This window comes from Panulirus ornatus, chromosome 10 (genome assembly GCF_036320965.1).
Source record: "Panulirus ornatus isolate Po-2019 chromosome 10, ASM3632096v1, whole genome shotgun sequence".
In the NCBI taxonomy this organism is placed as follows: Eukaryota; Metazoa; Arthropoda; class Malacostraca; order Decapoda; family Palinuridae; genus Panulirus; species Panulirus ornatus.
Genome location: NC_092233.1, coordinates 48,521,202 through 48,544,121, shown reverse-complemented (window position 1 = coordinate 48,544,121; position 22,920 = coordinate 48,521,202). Strand labels below are relative to the sequence as shown.

Genomic DNA, 22,920 nt, shown 5'->3' with positions numbered 1-22,920 from the left:
GGTTTATGGGGGCACTGTGATTATAGTGGCCTGAACTAGGATATGGAGTAGCTAGGGGAAACCATTAAAAGGTCTGTGATAATGTAGATAAATGGTTGTAGGCATACTGAGGGGAGTAGATTTCTTCTCTCGTCTTCATAGTGATGGAAGAGATCTCTTTAGGCCACTAATGATGTAATAAGTCAGCTGGATATTTAAACAGTGGCAGGGAAAATTAGATTATATGGCATTGGAAGACCTCCTCTAATGATTGTCATATGATTATGGGACCAGTTTAGTAGTTAACTAATTTGATGACTAATTAGTACTGAGCATCATATCAGAAATTGACATAATATAAACTTTTTTAAGCACAGTATTGGCAGTTATTAGTATTGATAGTATGTTAGTTTTACATATATCAGTTCTTTAGATTAGAACCCTAGTTCTTCAAAATTGATTCCAACAAAAGGTACACACATATACTGTATGCACTCTACAATAAGTATTTTGGAGTTCCATAGAAACAGTAGAGAAAAAGTCTGAGTGATATCTAGAGTCACCACATCACATGAATATGGCCATATTGTTGATTTTCTTTGTTAAGGATTTCCTTGGATCTTACAGAAGATAGAAGTATGGCACCCCGTCCAGAAGATTCTCCTGTGTCCCCACATCGCATGCGTTCACCTGTAAAGGGTGTACGCACAGGGGGTGTAAGCTGTGCAGGTCCTGAAGCACTCTCAATGCTCAACATGTTAGCGGAGGTGGCATCTGTAACTCTTCACACTGATCCTTCTGTAACAGACACAAGTCCTGCAAGTAGATCTAAGGTAATCAGAACTTTTAAGAAATATGAAATTCCAGTTAGCTGAAGCTTTTCCTTTTTAATCCTGAAGCCATTGATTTTTTCTCCTGTTTGTTCAGCTAATCCCCTCTTTCTCAAACAGGGGGTTGTCCATGTTTTGTTCTGACCAGTTTTTTCTAGCAGTAAGAAACACACTTATGCACATAGGTTGATTCATTGATTTGTTTATACATATATAGTTATATATATTCAAATCACCCATCACTATAACCCGGTCTTGTGCATCAAAACCACTAACACACTCATTCAGCTGCTCCCAAAACACTTGCCTCTCATGATCTTTCTTCTCATGCCCAGGTGCATATGCACCAATAATCACCCATCTCTCTCCATCAACTTTCAGTTTTACCCATATTAATCTAGAATTTACTTTCGTACATTCTATCACATTACAAGGTGAGTAATGTGGCAGTTGAGGGAATAATTGGTATACATGGGGTGTTCAGTGTTGTAAATGGAAATGGTGAAGAGCTTGTAGATTTATGTGCTGAAAAAGGACTGGTGATTGGGAATACCTGGTTTAAAAAGCGAGATATACATAAGTGTATGTATGTAAGTAGGAGAGATGTCCAGAGAGCATTATTGGATTACGTGTTAATTGACAGGCGCGCAAAAGAGAGACTTTTGGATGTTAATGTGCTGAGAGGTGCAACTGGAGGGATGTCTGATCATTATCTTGTGGAGGCAAAGGTGAAGATTTGTATGGGTTTTCAGAAAAGAAGAGAGAATGTTAGGGTGAAGAGGGTGGTGAGAGTAAGTGAGCTTGGGAAGGAGACTTGTGTGAGGAAGTACCAGGAGAGACTGAGTACAGAATGGGTAAAGGTGAGAACAAAGGAAGTAAGGGGAGTGGGGGAGAAATGGGATGTATTTAGGGAATCAGTGATGGCTTGCGCAAAAGATGCTTGTGGCATGAGAAGCGTGGGAGGTGGGTTGATTAGAAAGGGTTGTGAGTAGTTGGATGAAGAAGCAAGATTATTAGTGAAAGAGAAGAGAGAGGTATTTGGATGATTTTTGCAGGGAAAAAATGCAAATGAGTGGGAGATGTATAAAAGAAAGAGACAGGAGGTCAAGAGAAAGGTGCAAGAGGTGAAAAAGAGGGCAAATGAGAGTTGGGGTGAGAGAGTACCATTAAATTTTAGGGAGAATAAAAAGATGTTCTGGAAGTAGGTAAATAAAGTGCGTAAGACAAGGGAGCAAATGGTAACTTCAGTGAAGGGCACTAATGGGGAGGTGATAACAAGTAGTGGTGATGTGAGAAGGAGATGGAGTGAGTATTTTGAAGGTTTATTGAATGTGTTTGATGATAGAGTGGCAGATATAGGGTGTTTTGGTCGAGGTGATGTGCAAAGTGAGAGGGTTAGGGAAAATGATTTGGTAAACAGAGAAGAGGTAGTAAAAGATTTGCGGAAGATGAAAGCCGGCAAGGCAGCAGGTTTGGATGGTATTGCAGTGGAATTTATGAAAAAAGGGGGTGACTGTATTGTTGACTGGTTGGTAAGGTTATTTAATGTATGTATGATTCATGGTGAGGTGCCTGAGGATTGGCGGAATGCGTGCATAGTGCCATTGTACAAAGGCAAAGGGGATAAAAGTGAGTGCTCAAATTACAGAGGTATAAGTTTGTTGAGTATTCCTGGTTAATTATATGGGAGGGTATTGATTGAGAGAGTGAAGGCATGTACAGAGCATCAGATTGGGGAAGAGCAGTATGGTTTCAGAAGTGGTAGAGGATGTGTGGATCAGGTGTTTGCTTTGAAGAATGTATGTGAGAAATACTTAGAAAAGCAAATGGATTTGTATGTAGCATTTATGGATCTAGAGAAGGCATATGATAGAGTTGATAGAGATGCTCTGTGGAAGGTACCAAGAATATATGGTGTGGGAGGCATGTTGTTAGAGGCAGTGAAAAGTTTTTATTGAGGATGTAAGGCATGTGTACGTGTAGGAAGAGAGGAAAGTGATTACTTCTCAGTGAATGTAGGTTTGCGGCAGGGGTGTGTGATGTCTCCATGGTTGTTTAATTTGTTTATGGATGGGGTTGTTAGGGAGGTGAATGCAAGAGTTTTGGAAAGAGGGGCAAGTATGAAGTCTGTTGGGGATGTGAGAGCTTGGGAAGTGAGTCAGATGTTCTTTGCTGATGATACAGTGCTGGTGGCTGATTCATGTGAGAAACTGCAGAAGCTGGTGACTAAGTTTGGTAAAGTGTGTGAAAGTAGAAAGTTAAGAGTAAATGTGAATAAGAGCAAGGTTATTAGGTACAGTAGGGTTGAGGATCAAGTCAATTGGGAGGTAAGTTTGAATGGAGAAAAACTGGAGGAAGTAAAGTGTTTTATATATCTGGGAGTGGATCTGGCAGCGGATGGAACCATGGAAGCGGAAGTGGATCATAGGGTGGGGGAGGGGGCGAAAATTCTGGGAGTCTTGAAGAATGTGTGGAAGTCGAGAACATTATCTCGGAAAGCAAAAATGGGTATGTTTGAAGGAATAGTGGTTCCAACAATGTTGTATGGTTGCGAGGCGTGGGCTATGGATAGAGTTGTGCGCAGGAGGGTTGATGTGCTGGAAATGAGATGTTTGAGGACAATATGTAGTGTGAGGTGGTTTGATCGAGTAAGTAATGTAAGGGTAAGAGAGATGTGTGGAAATAAAAAGAGCATGGTTGAGAGAGCAGAAGAGGGTGTTTTGAAATGGTTTGGGCACATGGAGAGAATGAGTGAGGAAAGATTGACCAAGAGGATACATGTGTAAGAGGTGGAGGGAACGAGAAGTGGGAGACCAAATTGGAGGTGGAAAGATGGAGTGAAAAAGATTTTATGTGATTGGGGCCTGAACATTCAGGAGGGTGAAAGGCGGGCAAGGAATAGAGTGAATTGGATCGATGTGGTATACCGGGGACGACGTGCTGTCAATAGAGTGAATCAGGGCATGTGAAGTGTCTGGGGTAATCCATGGAAAGTTCTGTGGGGCCTGGATGTGGAAAGGAAGCTGTGGTTTCGGGCATTATTGCATGACAGCTAGATACTGAGTGTGAACGAATGGGGCCTTTGTTGTCTTTTCCTAGCGCTACCTCGCACACATGAGGGGGGAGGGGGATGTCATTCCATGTGTGGCGAGGTGGCGATGGGAATGAATAAAGGCAGACAGTGTGAATTGTGTGCATATGTATATATGTATGTGTCTGTGTGTGTATATATATGTGTACATTGAGATGTATGGGTATGTATATTTGCTTGTGGGGATGTGTATGTATATACATGGGTATAGGGGTGGGTTGGGCCATTTCTTTCGTCTGTTTCCTTGTGCTACCTCGCAAACGCGGATGACAGCGACAAAGCAAAATAAATAAATATAGATATATATATGTCTCTAGCTGTCATGCAATAATGCCCAAAACCACAGCTCCCTTTCCACATCCAGGCCCCACAGAACTTTCCATGGTTTACCCAAGACGCTTCACACGCCCTGATTCAATCCATTGACAGCACATCGACCCTGGTATACCACATTGATCCAATTCACTCTGTTCCTTGCACGTCTTTCACCCTCTTGCATGTTCAGGCCCCGATCACTCAAAATCTTTTTCACTCCATCTTTCCACCTCCAATTTGGTCTCCCACTTCTCCTCGTTCCCTCCACCTCCGACACATATATCCTCTTTGTCAATCTTTCCTCACTCATTCTCTCCATGTGCCCAAACCATTTCAAAACACCCTCTTCTGCTCTCTCAACCACGCCCTTCTTATTTTCACACATCTCTCTGGAGGAAAACTGGAGGAAGTAAAGTGTTTTAGATATCTGGGAGTGGATCTGGCAGCGGATGGAACCAGGAAGCGGAAGTGGATCATAGGGTGGGGGAGGGGGCGAAAATTCTGGGAGCCTTGAAGAATGTGTGGAAGTCGAGAACATTATCTCGGAAAGCAAAAATGGGTATGTTTGAAGGAATAGTGGTTCCAACAATGTTGTAGGGTTGTGAGGCGTGGGCTATGGATAGAGTTGTGCGCAGGAGGATGGATGTGCTGGAAATGAGATGTTTGAGGCCAATGTGTGGTGTGAGGTGGTTTGATCGAGTAACGTAAGGGTAAGAGAGATGTGTGGAAATAAAAAGAGCGTGGTTGAGAGAGCAGAAGAGGGTGTTTTGAAATGGTTTGGGCACATGGAGAGAATGAGTGAGGAAAGATTGACCAAGAGGATATATGTGTCGGAGGTGGAGGGAACAAGGAGAAGTGGGAGACCAAATTGGAGGTGGAAAGATGGAGTGAAAAAGATTTTGTGTGATCGGGGCCTGAACATACAGGAGGGTGAAAGGAGGGCAAGGAATAGAGTGAATTGGATCGATGTGGTATACTGGGGTTGACGTGCTGTCAGTGGATTGAATCAGGGCATGTGAAGCATCTGGGGTAAACCATGGAAAGCTGTGTAGGTATGTACATTTGTGTGTGTGGACGTATGTATATACATGTGTATGGGGGTGGGTTGGGCCATTTCTTTCGTCTGTTTCCTTGCGCTACCTCGCAAACGCGGGAGACCGACAAAGCAAACAAAAATATATATATATATATATATATATATATATATATATATATATATATATATATATATATATATATATCCCTGGGGATAGGGGAGAAAGAATACTTCCCACGCATTCCCTGCGTGTCGTAGAAGGCGACTAAAAGGGGAGGGAGTGGGTAGCTGGAAATCCTCCCCTCTCGTTTTTTTTTTTTTTTTTTTTTTTTCCAAAAGAAGGAACAGAGAAGGGGGCCAGGTGAGGATATTCCCTCTAAGGCCCAGTCCTCTGTTCTTAACGCTACCTCGCTAATGCGGGAAATGGCGAATAGTATGAATGAAAAAAGAAAAAAATATATATGTTGTTCGCTGATGATACAGCGCTGGTGGCTGATTCATGTGAGAAACTGCAGAAGCTGGTGACTGAGTTTGGAAAAGTGTGTGGAAGAAGAAAGTTAAGAGTAAATGTGAATAAGAGCAAGGTTATTAGGTACAGTAGGGTTGAGGGTCAAGTCAATTGGGAGGTGAGTTTGAATGGAGAAAAACTGGAGGAAGTGAAGTGTTTTAGATATCTTGGAGTGGATCTGGCAGCGGATGGAACCATGGAAGCGGAAGTGGATCATAGGGTGGGGGAGGGGGCAAAAATCCTGGGGGCCTTGAAGAATGTGTGGAAGTCGAGAACATTATCTCGGAAAGCAAAAATGGGTATGTTTGAAGGAATAGTGGTTCCAACAATGTTGCATGGTTGCGAGGCGTGGGCTATGGATAGAGTTGTGCGCAGGAGGATGGATGTGCTGGAAATGAGATGTTTGAGGACAATGTGTGGTGTGAGGTGGTTTGATCGAGTCAGTAACGTAAGGGTAAGAGAGATGTGTGGAAATAAAAAGAGTGTGGTTGAGAGAGCAGAAGAGGGTGTTTTGAAGTGGTTTGGGCACATGGAGAGGATGAGTGAGGAAAGATTGACCAAGAGGATATATGTGTCGGAGGTGGAGGGAACAAGGAGAAGAGGGAGACCAAATTGGAGGTGGAAAATGGAGTGAAAAAGATTTTGTGTGATCGGGGCCTGAACATGCAGGAGGGTGAAAGGAGGGCAAGGAATAGAGTGAATTGGAGCGATGTGGTATACCGGGGTTGACGTGCTGTCAGTGGATTGAAGCAAGGCATGTTAAGCGTCTGGGGTAAACCATGGAAAGCTGTGTAGGTATGTATATTTGCATGTGTGGACGTATGTATATACATGTGTATGGGGGGGGGTTGGGCCATTTTTTTCGTCTGTTTCCTTGTGCTACCTCGCAAACGCGGGAGACAGCGACAAAGTATAGTAAAAAAAAAAAAAAACATAAGATATACATAAGTATACTTATGTAAGTAGGAGAGATGGCCAGAGAGCGTTATTGGATTACGTGTTAATTGACAGGCGTGCGAAAGAGAGACTTTTGGATGTTAATGTGCTGAGAGGTGCAACTGGAGGGATGTCTGATCATTATCTTGTGGAGGCTAAGGTGAAGATTTGTATCGGTTTTCAGAAAAGAAGAGTGAATGTTGGGGTGAAGAGGGTGGTGAGAGTAAGTGAGCTTGAGAAGGAGACCTGTGTGAGGAAGTACCAGGAGAGACTGAGTACAGAATGGAAAAAGGTGAGAACAATGGAAGCAAGGGGAGTGGGGGAGGAATGGGATGTATTTAGGGAATCAGTGATGGATTGCACAAAAGATGCTTGTGGCATGAGAAGAGTGGGAGGTGGGTTGATTAGAAAGGGTAGTGAGTGGTGGGATGAAGAAGTAAGAGTATTAGTGAAAGAGAAGAGAGAGGCATTTGGACGATTTTTGCAGGGAAAAAATGCAATTGAGTGGGAGATGTATAAAAGAAAGAGACAGAAGGTCAAGAGAAAGGTGCAAGAGGTGAAAAAAGGGGCAAATGAGAGTTTGGGTGAGAGAGTATCATTAAATTTTAGGGAGAATAAAAAGATGTTCTGGAAGGAGGTAAATAAAGTGCGTAAGACAAGGGAGCAAATGGGAACTTCAGTGAAGGGCGCAAATGGGGAGGTGATAACAAGTAGTGGTGATGTGAGAAGGAGATGGAGTGAGTATTTTGAAGGTTTGTTGAATGTGTTTGATGATAGAGTGGCAGATATAGGGTGTTTTGGTCGAGGTGGTGTGCAAAGTGAGAGGGTTAGGGAAAATGAGTTGGTAAACAGAGAAGAGGTAGTGAAAGCTTTGCGGAAGATGAAAGCCGGCAAGGCAGCAGGTTTGGATGGTATTGCAGTGGAATTTATGAAAAAAGGGGGTGACTGTATTGTTGACTGGTTGGTAAGGTTATTTAATGTATGTATGACTCATGGTGAGGTGCCTGAGGATTGGCGGAATGCGTGCATAGTGCCATTGTTCAAAAGCAAAGGGGATAAGAGTGAGTGCTCAAATTACAGAGGTATAAGTTTGTTGAGTATTCCTGGTAAATTATATGGGAGGGTATTGATTGAGAGGGTGAAGGCATGTACAGAGCATCAGATTGGGGAAGAGCAGTGTGGTTTCAGAAGTGGTAGAGGATGTGTGGATCAGGTGTTTGCTTTGAAGAATGTATGTGAGAAATACTTAGAAAAGCAAATGGATTTGTATGTAGCATTTATGGATCTGGAGAAGGCATATGATAGAGTTGATAGAGATGCTCTGTGGAAGGTATTAAGAATATATGGTGTGGGAGGAAAGTTGTTAGAAGCAGTGAAAAGTTTTTATCGAGGATGTAAGGCATGTGTACGTCGTGTAGGAAGAGAGGAAAGTGATTGGTTCTCAGTGAATGTAGGTTTGCGGCAGGGGTGTGTGATGTCTCCATGGTTGTTTAATTTGTTTATGGATGGGGTTGTTAGGGAGGTAAATGCAAGAGTTTTGGAAAGAGGGGCAAGTATGAAGTCTGTTGGGGATGAGAGAGCTTGGGAAATGAGTCAGTTGTTGTTCGCTGATGATACAGCGCTGGTGGCTGATTCATGTGAGAAACTGCAGAAGCTGGTGACTGAGTTTGGTAAAGTGTGTGGAAGAAGAAAGTTAAGAGTAAATGTGAATAAGAGCAAGGTACAGTAGGGTTGAGGGTCAAGTCAATTGGGAGGTGAGTTTGAATGGAGAAAAACTGGAGGAAGTGAAGTGTTTTAGATATCTGGGAGTGGATCTGGCAGCGGATGGAACCATGGAAGCGGAAGTGGATCATAGGGTGGGGGAGGGGGCGAAAATTCTGGGGGCCTTGAAGAATGTGTGGAAGTCGAGAACATTATCTCGGAAAGCAAAAATGGGTATGTTTGAAGGAATAGTGGTTCCAACAATGTTGTATGGTTGCGAGGCGTGGGCTATGGATAGAGTTGTGCGCAGGAAGATGGATGTGCTGGAAATGAGATGTTTGAGGACAATGTGTGGTGTGAGGTGGTTTGATCGAGTGAGTAACGTAAGGGTAAGAGAGATGTGTGGAAATAAAAAGAGCATGGTTGAGAGAGCAGAAGAGGGTGTTTTGAAGTGGTTTGGGCTCATGGAGAGGATGAGTGAGGAAAGATTGACCAAGAGGATATATGTGTCGGAGGTGGAGGGAGCAAGGAGAAGGGGGAGACCAAGTTGGAGGTGGAAAGATGGAGTGAAAAAGATTTTGTGTGATCGGGGCCTGAACATGCAGGAGGGTGAAAGGAGGGCAAGGAATAGAGTGAATTGGAGCGATGTGGTGTACCGGGGTTGACGTGCTGTCAGTGGATTGAATCAAGGCATGTGAAGCGTCTGGGGTAAACCATGGAAAGCTGTGTAGGTATGTATATTTGCGTGTGTGGACGTATGTATATACATGTGTATGGGGGGGGTTGGGCCATTTCTTTCGTCTGTTTCCTTGCGCTACCTCGCAAACGCGGGAGACAGCGACAAAGTATAAAAAAAAAAATGTATATATATATATATACATATATATATATACATACACATACACACGCACATATACATACACACATATACACACACACACACACATATACATATATATACATATGAAAAAAGTAAGAAATAATTTAGAAAACTAAAACTTCTAGCTTGAAATGAAATGTGAAAATGAATGTCACATAATGGTTTTCTTTCGTCTGTTACCTTGCGCTACCTTGCAAATGCGGGAGACAGCGACAAAGCAAAAAAAAAAAAAAAAAATATATATATATATATATATATATATTCCCTGGGGATAGGGGAGAAAGAATACTTCCCACGTATTCCCTGCGTGTCGTAGAAGGCGACTAAAAGGGAAGGGAGCGGGGGGCTGGAAATCCTCCCCTCTCGTTTTTTTTTTTTTTTTTTTTTTTTTTTTTTTTTTTTCCAAAAGAAGGAACAGAGGAGAGGTCCAGGTGAGGATATTCCCTCAAAGGCCCAGTCCTCTGTTCTTAACGCTACCTCGCTATCGCGGGAAATAGCGAATAGTATGAAAAAAAAAAAAAAAAAAAAAAATATATATATATATATATATATATATATATATATATCTTTTTTTTTTTTTTTTTTTTTATACTTTGTCGCTGTCTCCCGCGTTTGCGAGGTAGCGCAAGGAAACAGACGAAAGAAATGGCCCAACCCCCCCCCATACACATGTACATACACACGTCCACACACACAAATATACATACCTACACAGCTTTCCATGGTTTACCCCGGACGCTTCACATGCCTTGATTCAATCCACTGACAGCACGTCAACCCCTGTATACCACATCGCTCCAATTCACTCTATTCCTTGCCCTCCTTTCACCCTCCTGCATGTTCAGGCCCCGATCACACAAAATCTTTTTCACTCCATCTTTCCACCTCCAATTTGGTCTCCCTCTTCTCCTCGTTCCCTCCACCTCCGACACATATATCCTCTTGGTCAATCTTTCCTCACTCATTCTCTCCATGTGCCCAAACCATTTTAAAACACCCTCTTCTGCTCTCTCAACCACGCTCTTTTTATTTCCACACATCTCTCTTACCCTTACGTTACTTACTCGATCAAACCACCTCACACCACACATTGTCCTCAAACATCTCATTTCCAGCACATCCATCCTCCTGCGCACAACTCTATCCATAGCCCACGCCTCGCAACCATACAACATTGTTGGAACTACTATTCCTTCAAACATACCCATTTTTGCTTTCCGGGATAATGTTCTCGACTTCCACACATTTTTCAAGGCTCCCAAAATTTTCGCCCCCTCCCCCACCCTATGATCCACTTCCGCTTCCATGGTTCCATCCGCTGACAGATCCACTCCCAGATATCTAAAACACTTCACTTCCTCCAGTTTTTCTCCATTCAAACTCACCTCCCAATTGACTTGACCCTCAACCCTACTGTACCTAATAACCTTGCTCTTATTCACATTTACTCTTAACTTTCTTCTTCCACACACTTTACCAAACTCCGTCACCAGCTTCTGCAGTTTCTCACATGAATCCGCCACCAGTGCTGTATCATCAGCGAACAACAACTGACTCACTTCCCAAGCTCTCTCATCCCCAACAGACTTCATACTTGCCCCTCTTTCCAAGACTCTTGCATTTACCTCCCTAACAACCCCATCCATAAACAAATTAAACAACCATGGAGACATCACACACCCCTGCCGGAAACCTACATTCACTGAGAACCAATCACTTTCCTCTCTTCCTACACGTACACATGCCTTACATCCTCGATAAAAACTTTTCACTGCTTCTAACAACTTGCCTCCCACACCATATATTCTTAATACCTTCCACAGAGCATCTCTATCAACTCTATCATATGCCTTCTCCAGATCCATAAATGCTACATACAAATCCATTTGCTTTTCTAAGTATTTCTCACATACATTCTTCAAAGCAAACACCTGATCCACACATCCTCTACCACTTCTGAAACCACACTGCTCTTCCCCAATCTGATGCTCTGTACATGCCTTCACCCTCTCAATCAATACTCTCCCATATAATTTACTGGGAATACTCAACAAACTTATACCTCTGTAATTTGAGCACTCACTCTTATCCCCTTTGCCTTTGTACAATGGCACTATGCATGCATTCCGCCAATCCTCAGGCACCTCACCATGAGTCATACATACATTAAATAACCTTACCAACCAGTCAACAATACAGTCACCCCCTTTTTTAATAAATTCCACTGCAATACCATCCAAACCTGCTGCCTTGCCGGCTTTCATCTTCCGCAAAGCTTTTACTACCTCTTCTCTGTTTACCAAATCATTTTCCCTAACCCTCTCACTTTGCACACCACCTCGACCCAAACACCCTATATCTGCCACTCTGTCATCAGACACATTCAACAAACCTTCAAAATACTCATTCCATCTCCTTCTCACATCACCACTACTTGTTATCACCTCCCCATTTACGCCCTTCACTGAAGTTCCCATTTGCTCCCTTGTCTTACGCACCCTATTTACCTCCTTCCAGAACATCTTTTTATTCTCCCTAAAATTTACTGATAGTCTCTCACCCCAACTCTCATTTGCCCTTTTTTTCACCTCTTGCACCTTTCTCTTGACCTCTTGTCTCTTTCTTTTATACTTCTCCCACTCAATTGCATTTTTTCCCTGCAAAAATCGTCCAAATGCCTCTCTCTTCTCTTTCACTAATACTCTTACTTCTTCATCCCACCACTCACTACCCTTTCTAAACAGCCCACCTCCCACTCTTCTCATGCCACAAGCATCTTTTGCGCAATCCATCACTGATTCCCTAAATACATCCCATTCCTCCCCCACTCCCCTTACTTCCATTGTTCTCACCTTTTTCCATTCTGTACACAGTCTCTCCTGATACTTCTTCACACAAGTCTCCTTCCCAAGCTCACTTACTCTCACCACCTTCTTCACCCCAACATTCACTCTTCTTTTCTGAAAACCCATACTAATCTTCACCTTAGCCTCCACAAGATAATGATCAGACATCCCTCCAGTTGCACCTCTCAGTACATTGACATCCAAAAGTCTCTCTTTCGCACGCCTGTCAATTAACACGTAATCCAATAACGCTCTCTGGCCATCTCTCCTACTTACATATGTATATCTCGCTTTTTAAACCAGGTATTCCCAATCATCAGTCCTTTTTCAGCACATAAATCTACAAGCTCTTCACCATTTCCATTTACAACACTGAACACCCCATGCATACCAATTATTCCCTCAACTGCCACATTACTCACCTTTGCATTCAAATCACCCATCACTATAACCCGGTTTCGTGCATCAAAACCGCTAACACACTCATTTAGCTGCTCCCAAAACACTTGCCTCTCATGATCTTTCTTCTCATGCCCAGGTGCATATGCACCAATAATCACCCACCTCTCTCCATCAACTTTCAATTTTACCCATATTAATCGAGAATTTACTTTCTTACATTCTATCACATACTCCCACAACTCCTGTTTCAGGAGTATTGCTACTCCTTCCCTTGCTCTTGTCCTCTCACTAACCCCTGACTTCACTCCCCAGACATTTCCAAACCACTCTTCCCCTTTACCCTTGAGCTTCGTTTCACTCAGAGCCAAAACATCCAGGTTCCTTTCCTCAAACATACTACCTATCTCTCCTTTTTTCACATCTTGGTTACATCCACACACATTTAGGCACCCCACTCTGAGCCTTCGAGGAGGATGAGCACTCCCCGCATGACTCCTTCTTCTGTTTCCCATTTTAGAAAGTTAATACAAGGAGGGGAGGATTTCCGGCCCCCCGCTGCCGTCCCCTCTAGTCGCTTTCTACGACACGCGAGGAATACGTGGGAAGTATTCTTTCACCCCTATCCCCAGGGATAAATAATCTCATGATAAAATCTAGATTATTAACAGCTGATGATTAGAGCAGTAATGAAAGGTAAATGTGGAGAGAATCTCTAGGATGTTTTCTAGCAGCTCATGGAATTCCTTTTTACTACCAGTACAACATCAGATATCCAAATATCTAAGTTATGAAAATATCATGCTGTGCATTGAGTTAGTTTGACATTAACTATCTTCTCACAAGTATGAATATACTTCGAGGAGGATGAGCACTCCCCGCATGACTCCTTCTTCTGTTTCCCATTTTAGAAAGTTAATACAAGGAGGGGAGGATTTCCGGCCCCCCGCTCCCGTCCCCTCTAGTCGCTTTCTACGACACGCGAGGAATACGTGGGAAGTATTCTTTCACCCCTATCCCCAGGGATAAATAATCTCATGATAAAATCTAGATTATTAACAGCTGATGATTAGAGCAGTAATGAAAGGTAAATGTGGAGAGAATCTCTAGGATGTTTTCTAGCAGCTCATGGAATTCCTTTTTACTACCAGTACAACATCAGATATCCAAATATCTAAGTTATGAAAATATCATGCTGTGAATTGAGTTAGTTTGACATTAACTATCTTCTCACAAGTATGAATATACTTTTCTTGTGCTGTTTTTTCATACCTGTGTTAGACATTTATATATATATATATATTTTTTTTTCATACTATTTGCCATTTCCCGCGATAGCGAGTTAGCGTTAACAACAGAGGACCGGGCCTTTGAGGGAATATCCTCACCTGGCCCTCTTCTCTGTTCCTTCTTTTGGAAAATTAAAAAAAAAAAAACGAGAGGGGAGGATTTCCAGCCCCCCGCTCCCTTCCCTTTTAGTCGCCTTCTACGACACGCAGGGAATACATGGGAAGTATTCTTTCTCCCCTATCCCCTATATAAATATAAATGGGTATGTTTGAAGGAATGTTGTATGTTGTATGGTTGCAAGGCGTGGGCTATGGATAGAGTTGTGCGCAGGAGGATGGATATGCTGGAAATGAGATGTTTGAGGACAATGTGTGGTGTGAGGTGGTTTGATCGAGTAAGTAACGTAAGGGTAAGAGAGATATGTGGAAATAAAAAGAGCATGGTTGAGAGAGCAGAAGAGGGTGTTTTGAAATGGTTTGGGCACATGGAGAGAATGAGTGAGGAAAGATTGACCAAGAGGATATATGTGTCGGAGGTGGAGGGAACGAGAAGTGGGAAACCAAATTGGAGGTGGAAAGATGGAGTGAAAAAGATTTTGTGTGATCGGGGCCTGAACATGCAGGAGGGTGAATGGAGGGCAAGGAATAGAGTGAATTGGATCGATGTGGTATACCGGGGTTGACGTGCTGTCAGTGGATTGAATCAGGGCATGTGAAGCGTCTGGGGTAAACCATGGAAGGCTGTGTAGGTATGTATATTTGCATGTGTGGACATGTATGTATATACATGTGTATTGGGGGTGGGTTGGGCCATTTCTTTCGTCTGTTTCCTTGCGCTACCTCGCAAACGCGGGAGACAGCGGCAAAAAAAAAGAATATATATATATATATATATATATATATATATATATATATATATATATTTCTTTCATACTATTTGCCATTTCCCGCATTAGCGAGGTAGCGTTAAGAACAGAGGACTGGGCATTAGAGGGAATATCCTCACCTGGCCCCCTTCTCTGTTCCTTCTTTTGGAAAATTAAAAAAAAAACGAGAGGGGAGGATTTCCAGCCACCTGCTCCCTCCCCTTTTAGTCGCCTTCTACGACACGCAGGGAATACGTGGGAAGTATTCTTTCTCCCCTATCCCCAGGGATAATATATATAGATATATATATATATATATATATATATATATATATATATATATATATATATTTCTTTCATACTCTTCGCCATTTCCCGCATTAGCGAGGTAGCGTTAAGAACAGAGGACTGGGCATTAGAGGGAATATCCTCACCTGGCCCCCTTCTCTGTTCCTTCTTTTGGTTGTTTAATTTGTTTATGGATGGGGTTGTTAGGGAGGTGAATGCAAGAGTTTTGGAAAGAGGGGCAAGTATGAAGTCTGTTGGGGATGAGAGAGCTTGGGAAGTGAGTCGGTTGTTGTTCGCTGATGATACAGCGCTGGTGGCTGATTCATGTGAGAAACTGCAGAAGCTGGTGACTGAGTTTGGAAAAGTGTGTGGAAGAAGAAAGTTAAGAGTAAATGTGAATAAGAGCAAGGTTATTAGGTACAGTAGGGTTGAGGGTCAAGTCAATTGGGAGGTGAGTTTGAATGGAGAAAAACTGGAGGAAGTGAAGTGTTTTAGATATCTGGGAGTGGATCTGGCAGCGGATGGAACCATGGAAGCGGAAGTGGATCATAGGGTGGGGGAGGGGGCGAAAATCCTGGGGGCCTTGAAGAATGTGTGGAAGTCGAGAACATTATCTCGGAAAGCAAAAATGGGTATGTTTGAAGGAATAGTGGTTCCAACAATGTTGTATGGTTGCGAGGCGTGGGCTATGGATAGAGTTGTGCGCAGGAGGATGGATGTGCTGGAAATGAGATGTTTGAGGACAATGCGTGGTGTGAGGTGGTTTGATCGAGTGAGTAACGTAAGGGTAAGAGAGATGTGTGGAAATAAAAAGAGCGTGGTTGAGAGAGCAGAAGAGGGTGTTTTGAAGTGGTTTGGGCACATGGAGAGGATGAGTGAGGAAAGATTGACCAAGAGGATATATGTGTCGGAGGTGGAGGGAACAAGGAGAAGAGGGAGACCAAATTGGAGGTGGAAAGATAGAGTGAAAAAGATTTTGTGTGATCGGGGCCTGAACATGCAGGAGGGTGAAAGGAGGGCAAGGAATAGAGTGAATTGGAGCGATGTGGTATACCGGGGTTGACGTGCTGTCAGTGGATTGAAGCAGGGCATGTGAAGCGTCTGGGGTAAACCATGGAAAGCTGTGTAGGTATGTATATTTGCGTGTGTGGACGTATGTATATACATGTGTATGGGGGGGGGTTGGGCCATTTCTTTCGTCTGTTTCCTTGCGCTACCTCGCAAACGCGGGAGACAGCGACAAAGTATAAAAAAAAAAAAATATACATATATATATATATATATATATATATATATATATATATATATATATATATATATTCGTATATATATATATATATATATATATATATATATATATATATATATATATATATATATATATATATACGAATTATCCCTGGGGATAGGGGAGAAGGAATACTTCCCACGTATTCCCTGCGTGTCGTAGAAGGCGACTAAAAGGGGAGGGAGCGGGTGGCTGGAAATCCTCCCCTCTCGTTTTTTTTTAATTTTCCAAAAGAAGGAACAGAGAAGGGGGCCAGGTGAGGATTTTCCCTCTGAGGCCCAGTCCTCTGTTCTTGGCGCTACCTCGCAAATGCGGGAAATGGCGAATCGTATGAAAAAAAAAATATATACGAATAAAATGTATATGAACGCGCACCTTCATAGAACATACAAAGCTCCAACAGCCAGGATCGAACCTGGGACCCCTTGTGTTTCCTATTATACAGTCCCTTAGCCTAGCGGTTAGCATGCCTGCCTCTTGCACAAGGGGTCCCAGGTTCGATCCTGGCTGTTGGAGCTTTGTATGTTCTATGAAGGTGTGCGTTCATATGCACTTTATTCGTATTCATATAACTCCGCATTGTACAGTCAGGTTCGGTAAAATGCTATCAGCTGGCTATGTGTTCTGTTCGGAAACAACCGATAGACCCCGTTGCTCACCATTGTGAGACGAAGGGTATTCGAGTACTTAGTATTTTGAATAGTTGTTTCCTATTATACAGTCCCTTAGCCTAGCGGTTAGCATGCCTGCCTCTTGCACAAGGGGTCCCAGGTTCGACCCTGGCTGTTGGAGCTTTGTATGTTCTATGAAGGTGCGCATTCATATACACTTTATTCTTATTCATATAACTCCGCGTTGTACAGTCAGGTTCGGTAAAACGCTATTAGCTAGCTATGTGTTCTCTTCGGAAACAACCGATAGACCCCGTTGCTCACCATTGTGAGACGAAGGGTATTCGAATACTTAGTATTTCGAATAGTTGTTTCCTATTATACAGTCCCTTAGCCTAGCAGTTAGCATGCCTGCCTCTTGCACAAGGGGTCCCAGGTTCGATCCTGGCTGTTGAAGCTTTGTATGATATATATATATATATATATATATATATATATATATATATATATATATATATATATATACATATTTATTTATTTTGCTTTGTCGCTGTCTCCCGCGTTAGGGAGGTAGCGCAAGGAAAGAGATGAAAGAATGGCCCAACCCACCCTCATACACATGTCCACACGTCCACACACGCAAATATACATACCTATACATGTCAAAGTATACATATATATACACACACAGACATATACATATATACACATGTACATAATTCATACTGTCTGCCTTTATTCATTTCCATCGCCACCTCGCCACACATGTAGTAACAACCCCTTCCCCCCTCATGTGTGCGAGGTAGCGCTAGGAAAAGACAACAAAGGCCCCATTCGTTCACACTCAGTCTCTAGCTGTCATGTAATAATGCACCGAAACCACAGCTCCCTTTCCACATCCAGGCCCAACAGAACTTTCCATAGTTTACCCCAGACGCTTCACATGCCCTGGTTCAATCCATTGACAGCACATCGACCCCGGTATACCACATCGTTCCAATTCACTCTATTCCTTGCACGCCTTTCACCCTCCTGCATGTTCAGGCCCCGATCATTCAAAATCTTTTTCACTCCATCTTTCCACCTCCAATTTGGTCTCCCACTTCTCCTCGTTCCCTGCACCTCTGACACATATATCCTCTTGGTCAATCTCTCCTCACTCATTCTCTCCACGTGACCAAACCATTTCAAAACACCCTCTTCTGCTCTCTCAACCACACTTTTTATTTCCACACATCTCTCTTACCCTTACATTACTTAATCAAACCACCTCACACCACATGTTGTCCTCAAACATCTCATTTCCAGCACATCCATCCTTCTGCGCACAACTCTATCCATAGCCCACGCCTCGCAACCATGCAACATTGTTGGAACCACTATTCCTTCAAACATACCCATTTTTGCTTTCCGAGATAATGTTCTCAGCTTCCAAACATTCTTCAAGGCCCCCAGAATTTTCATCCCCTCCCCCACCCTGTGATTCACTTCCGCTTCCATGGTTCCATCCGCTGCCAGATCCACTCCCAGATATCTAAAACACTTTACTTTCTCCAGTTTTTCTCCAGTCAAACTTACCTCCCAATTGACTTGACCCTCAACCCTACTGTACCTAATAACCTTGCTCTTATTCACATTTACTCTCAACTTTCTTCTTTCACACACTTTACCAGACTCAGTCACCAACTTCTGCAGTTTCTCACATGAATCAGTCACCAGCGCTGTATCATCAGCGAACAACAACTGACTCGCTTCCCAACCTCTCTCATCCACAACAGACTGCATAATTGCCCATCTTTCCAAAACTCTTGCATTCACCTCCCTAACAACCCCATCCATAAACAAATTAAACAACCATTGAGACATCACACACCCCTGCCGCAAACCTACATTCACTGAGAACCAATCACTTTCCTCTCTTCCTACATGCACACATGCCTTACATCCTTGATAAAAACTTTTCACTGCTTCTAACAGCTTGCCTCCCACACCATATATTCTTAATACCTTCCACAGAGCATCTCTGTCAACTCTATCATATGCCTTCTCCAGATCCATAAATGCTACATACAAATCCATTTGCTTTTCTAAGTATTTCTCACGTACATTCCTCAAAGCAAACACCTGATCCACACATCCTCTACCACTTCTGAAACCACACTGCTCTTCCCCAATCTGATGCTCTGTACATGCCTTCGCCCTCTCAATCAATACCCTCCCATATAGTTTACCCGGAATACTCAACAATTTATACCTCTGTAATTTGAGCACTCACTCTTATCCCCTTTGCCTTTGTACAATGGCACTATGCAAGCATTCCACCAATCCTCAGGCACCTCATTATGAGTCATACATACATTAAATAACCTTAACAACCAGTCAACAATACAGTCACCCCCTTTTTTTAATAAACTCCACTGCAATACCATCCAAACCCGCTGCCTTGCCGGCTTTCATATTCCGCAAAGCTTTTACTACCTCTTCTCTGTTTACCAAATCATTTTTCCTAACCCTCTCACTTTGCACACCACCTCGACCAAAACACCCTATATCTGCCACTTTGTCATGGAACACATTCAACAAACCTTCAAAATACTCACTCCATCTCCTTCCTTCTCATGTCACCACTACTTGTTATCACCTCCCCATTTGCTCCCTTCAGTGAAGTTCCCATTTACTCCCTTGTCTTACGCACTTTATTTAACTCCTTCCAGAACATCTTTTTATTCTCCCTAAAATTTAATGATACTCTCACCCCAACTCTCATTTGCCCTCTTTTTCACCTCTTGCACCTTTCTCTTGACCTCCTGCCTCTTTATTTTATACATCTCCCACTCATTTGTATTTTTTCCCTGCAAAAATTGTCCAAATGCCTCTCTCTTCTCTTTTACTAATAATCTTACTTCTTCGTCCCACTACTCACTACCCTTTCTAATCTGTCCACCTCTCACGCTTCTCATGCCACAAGCATCTTTTGCGCAAGCCATCACTGCTTCCCTAAATACATCCCTTTCCTCCCCCACTCCCCTTACCTCCTTTGTTCTCACCTTTTTCCATTCTGTACTCAGTCTCTCCTGGTACTTCCTCACACAAGTCTCTTCACCCCAACATTCTCTCTTCTTTTCTGAAAACCCATGCAAATCTCCACAAGATAATGATCAGACATCCCTCCAGTTGCACCTCTCAATACATTAACATCCAAAAGTCTCTCTTTCGCACGCCTGTCAATTAACACGTAATCCAATAACAGTCTGGCCATCTCTCCTACTTACATACGTATACTTATGTATATCTCGCTTTTTAAACCAGGTATTCCCAATCACCAGTCCTTTTTCAGCACATAAATCTACAATCTCTTCACCATTTCCATTTACAACACTGAACACCCCATGTATACCAATTATTCCGTCAACTGCCACATTACTCACCTTTGCATTCAAATCACCCATCACTATAACCTGGTCTTGTGCATGAAAACCACTAACACACTCATTCACCTGCTCCCAAAACACTTGCCTCTCATGATCTTTCTTCTCATGCCCAAGTGCATATGCACCAATAATCACCCATCTTTCTCCATCAACTTTCAGTTTTACCCATATTAATTTAGAATTTACTTTCTTACATTCTATCACATACTCCCACAATTCCTGTTTCAGGAGTAGTGCTACTCCTTCCGTAGGTCTTGTCCTCTCACTAACCCCTGACTTTACTCCCAAGACATTCCCAAACCAACCCCTGACTTTACTCCCAAGACATTCCCAAACCACTCTTCCCGTTTACCCTTAAATATATATATATATATATATATATATATTTAGAGGTAGTAAAAGCTTTGCGGGAGATGAAAGCCGGCAAGGCAGCAGGTTTGGATGGTATTGCAGTGGAATTTATTAAAAAAGGGGGTGACTGTATTATTGACTGGTTGGTAAGGTTATTTAATGTATGTATGAGGATTGGCGGAATGCGTGCATAGTGCCATTGTACAAAGGCAAAGGGGATAAGAGTGAGTGCTCAAATTACAGAGGTATAAGTTTGTTGAGTATTCCTGGTAAATTATATGGGAGGGTATTGATTGAGAGGGTGAAGGCATGTACAGAGCATCAGATTGGGGAAGAGCAGTGTGGTTTCAGAAGTGGTAGAGGATGTGTGGATCAGGTGTTTGCTTTGAAGATTGTATGTGAGAAATACTTAGAAAAGCAAATGAATTTGTATGTAGCAATTATGGATCTGGAGAAGGCATATGATAGAGTTGATAGAGATGGTCTGTGGAAGGTATTAAGAATATATGGTGTGGGAGGCAAGTTGTTAGAAGCAGTGAAAAGTTTTTATCGAGGATGTAAGGCATGTGTATGTGTAGGAAGAGAGGAAAGTGATTGGTTCTCAGTGAATGTAGGTTTGCGGCAGGGGTGTGTGATGTCTCAATGGTTGTTTAATTTGTTTATGGATGGGGTTGTTAGGGAAGTGAATGCAAGAGTTTCGGAAAGAGGGGCAAGTATGAAGTCTGTTGTCCTCAAACATCTCATTTCCAGCACATCCACCCTCCTGCGCACAACTCTATCCATAGCCCACGCCTCGCAACCATGCAACATTGTTGGAACCACTATTCCTTCAAACATACCCATTTTGGCTTTCCGAGATAATGTTCTCAACTTCCACACATTCTTCAAGGCTCCCAGGATTTTCACCCCCTCCCCCACCCTATGATTCACTTCCGCTTCCATGGTTCCCTCCGCTGCCAGATCCACTCCCAGATATCTAAATCACTTTACTTCCTCCAGTTTTTCTCCATTCAAACTTACCTCCCAATTGACTTGACCCTCAACCCTACTGTACCTAATAACCTTGCTCTTATTCACATTTACTCTTAACTTTCTTCTTTCACACACTTTACCAAACTCAGTCACCAGCTTCTGCAGTTTCTCACATGAATTAGCCACCAGCGCTGTATCATCAGCGAACAACAACTGACTCACTTCCCAAGCTCTCTCATCCACAACAGACTTCATTTTTGCCCCTCTTTCCAAAACTCTTGCATTCACCTCCCTAACAACCCCATCCATAAACAAATTAAACAACCATGGAGACATCACACACCCCTGCCGCAAACTTACATTCACTGAGAACCAATCACTTTCCTCTCTTCCTACACGTACACATGCCTTACATCTTCGATAAAAACTTTTCACTGCTTCTAACAACTTGCCACCCACACCATATATTCTTAATACCTTCCACAGAGCATCTCTATCAACTCTATCATATGCCTTCTCCAGATCCATAAATGCTACATACAAATCCATTTGCTTTTCTAAGTATTTCTCACATACATTCTTCAAAGCAAACACCTGATCCACACATCCTCTACCACTACTGAAACCACACTGCTCTTCCCCAATCTGATGCTCTGTACATGCCTTCACCCTCTCAATCAATACCCTCCCATATAATTTACCAGGAATACTCAACAAACTTATACCTCTGTAATTTGAGCACTCACTCTTATCCCCTTTGCCTTTGTACAATGGCACTATGCACGCATTCCTCCAATTCTCAGGCACCTCACTATGAGTCATACATACATTAAATAACCTTACCAACCAGTCAACAATACAGTCCCCCCTTTTTTAATAAATTCCACTGCAATACCATCCAAACCTGCTCCCTTGCCGGCTTTCATCTTCCGCAAAGCTTTTACTACCTCTTCTCTGTTTACCAAATCATTTTCCCCAACCCTCTCACTTTGCACACCACCTCGACCAAGACACCCTATATCTGCCACTCTATCATCAAATACATTCAACAAACCTTCAAAATACTCACTCCATCTCCTTCTCACATCACCACTACTTGTTATCACCCCCATTAGCGCCCTTCACTGAAGTTCCCATTTGCTCCCTTATCTTACGCACTTTATTTACCTCCTTCCAGAACATCTTTTTTTTTTTTTTTTTTTTTTTTTTTATACTTTGTCGCTGTCTCCCGCGTTTGCGAGGTAGCGCAAGGAAACAGACGAAAGAAATGGCCCAACCCCCCCCCATACACATGTACATACAC

General features: G+C 42.7%; 1 protein-coding gene across 7 annotated transcripts in view; it reads left to right on the top strand.

Annotated features, from left to right (window-relative positions):
* The window catches only part of LOC139750936 (uncharacterized), a 244,969-nt gene that overhangs the window by 6,028 nt on the left and 216,021 nt on the right, over positions 1 to 22,920 (top strand). For 6 of the 7 annotated variants that reach the window (XM_071665854.1, XM_071665850.1, XM_071665849.1 and 3 more), the window contains exon 2: positions 607 to 812. In XM_071665854.1, coding sequence (XP_071521955.1) covers positions 607 to 812 — 206 coding nt within the window. Of the gene's footprint in view, positions 1 to 606; positions 813 to 22,920 lie in introns of those variants that run through there. The other variant, XM_071665855.1, reaches the window with a different exon arrangement.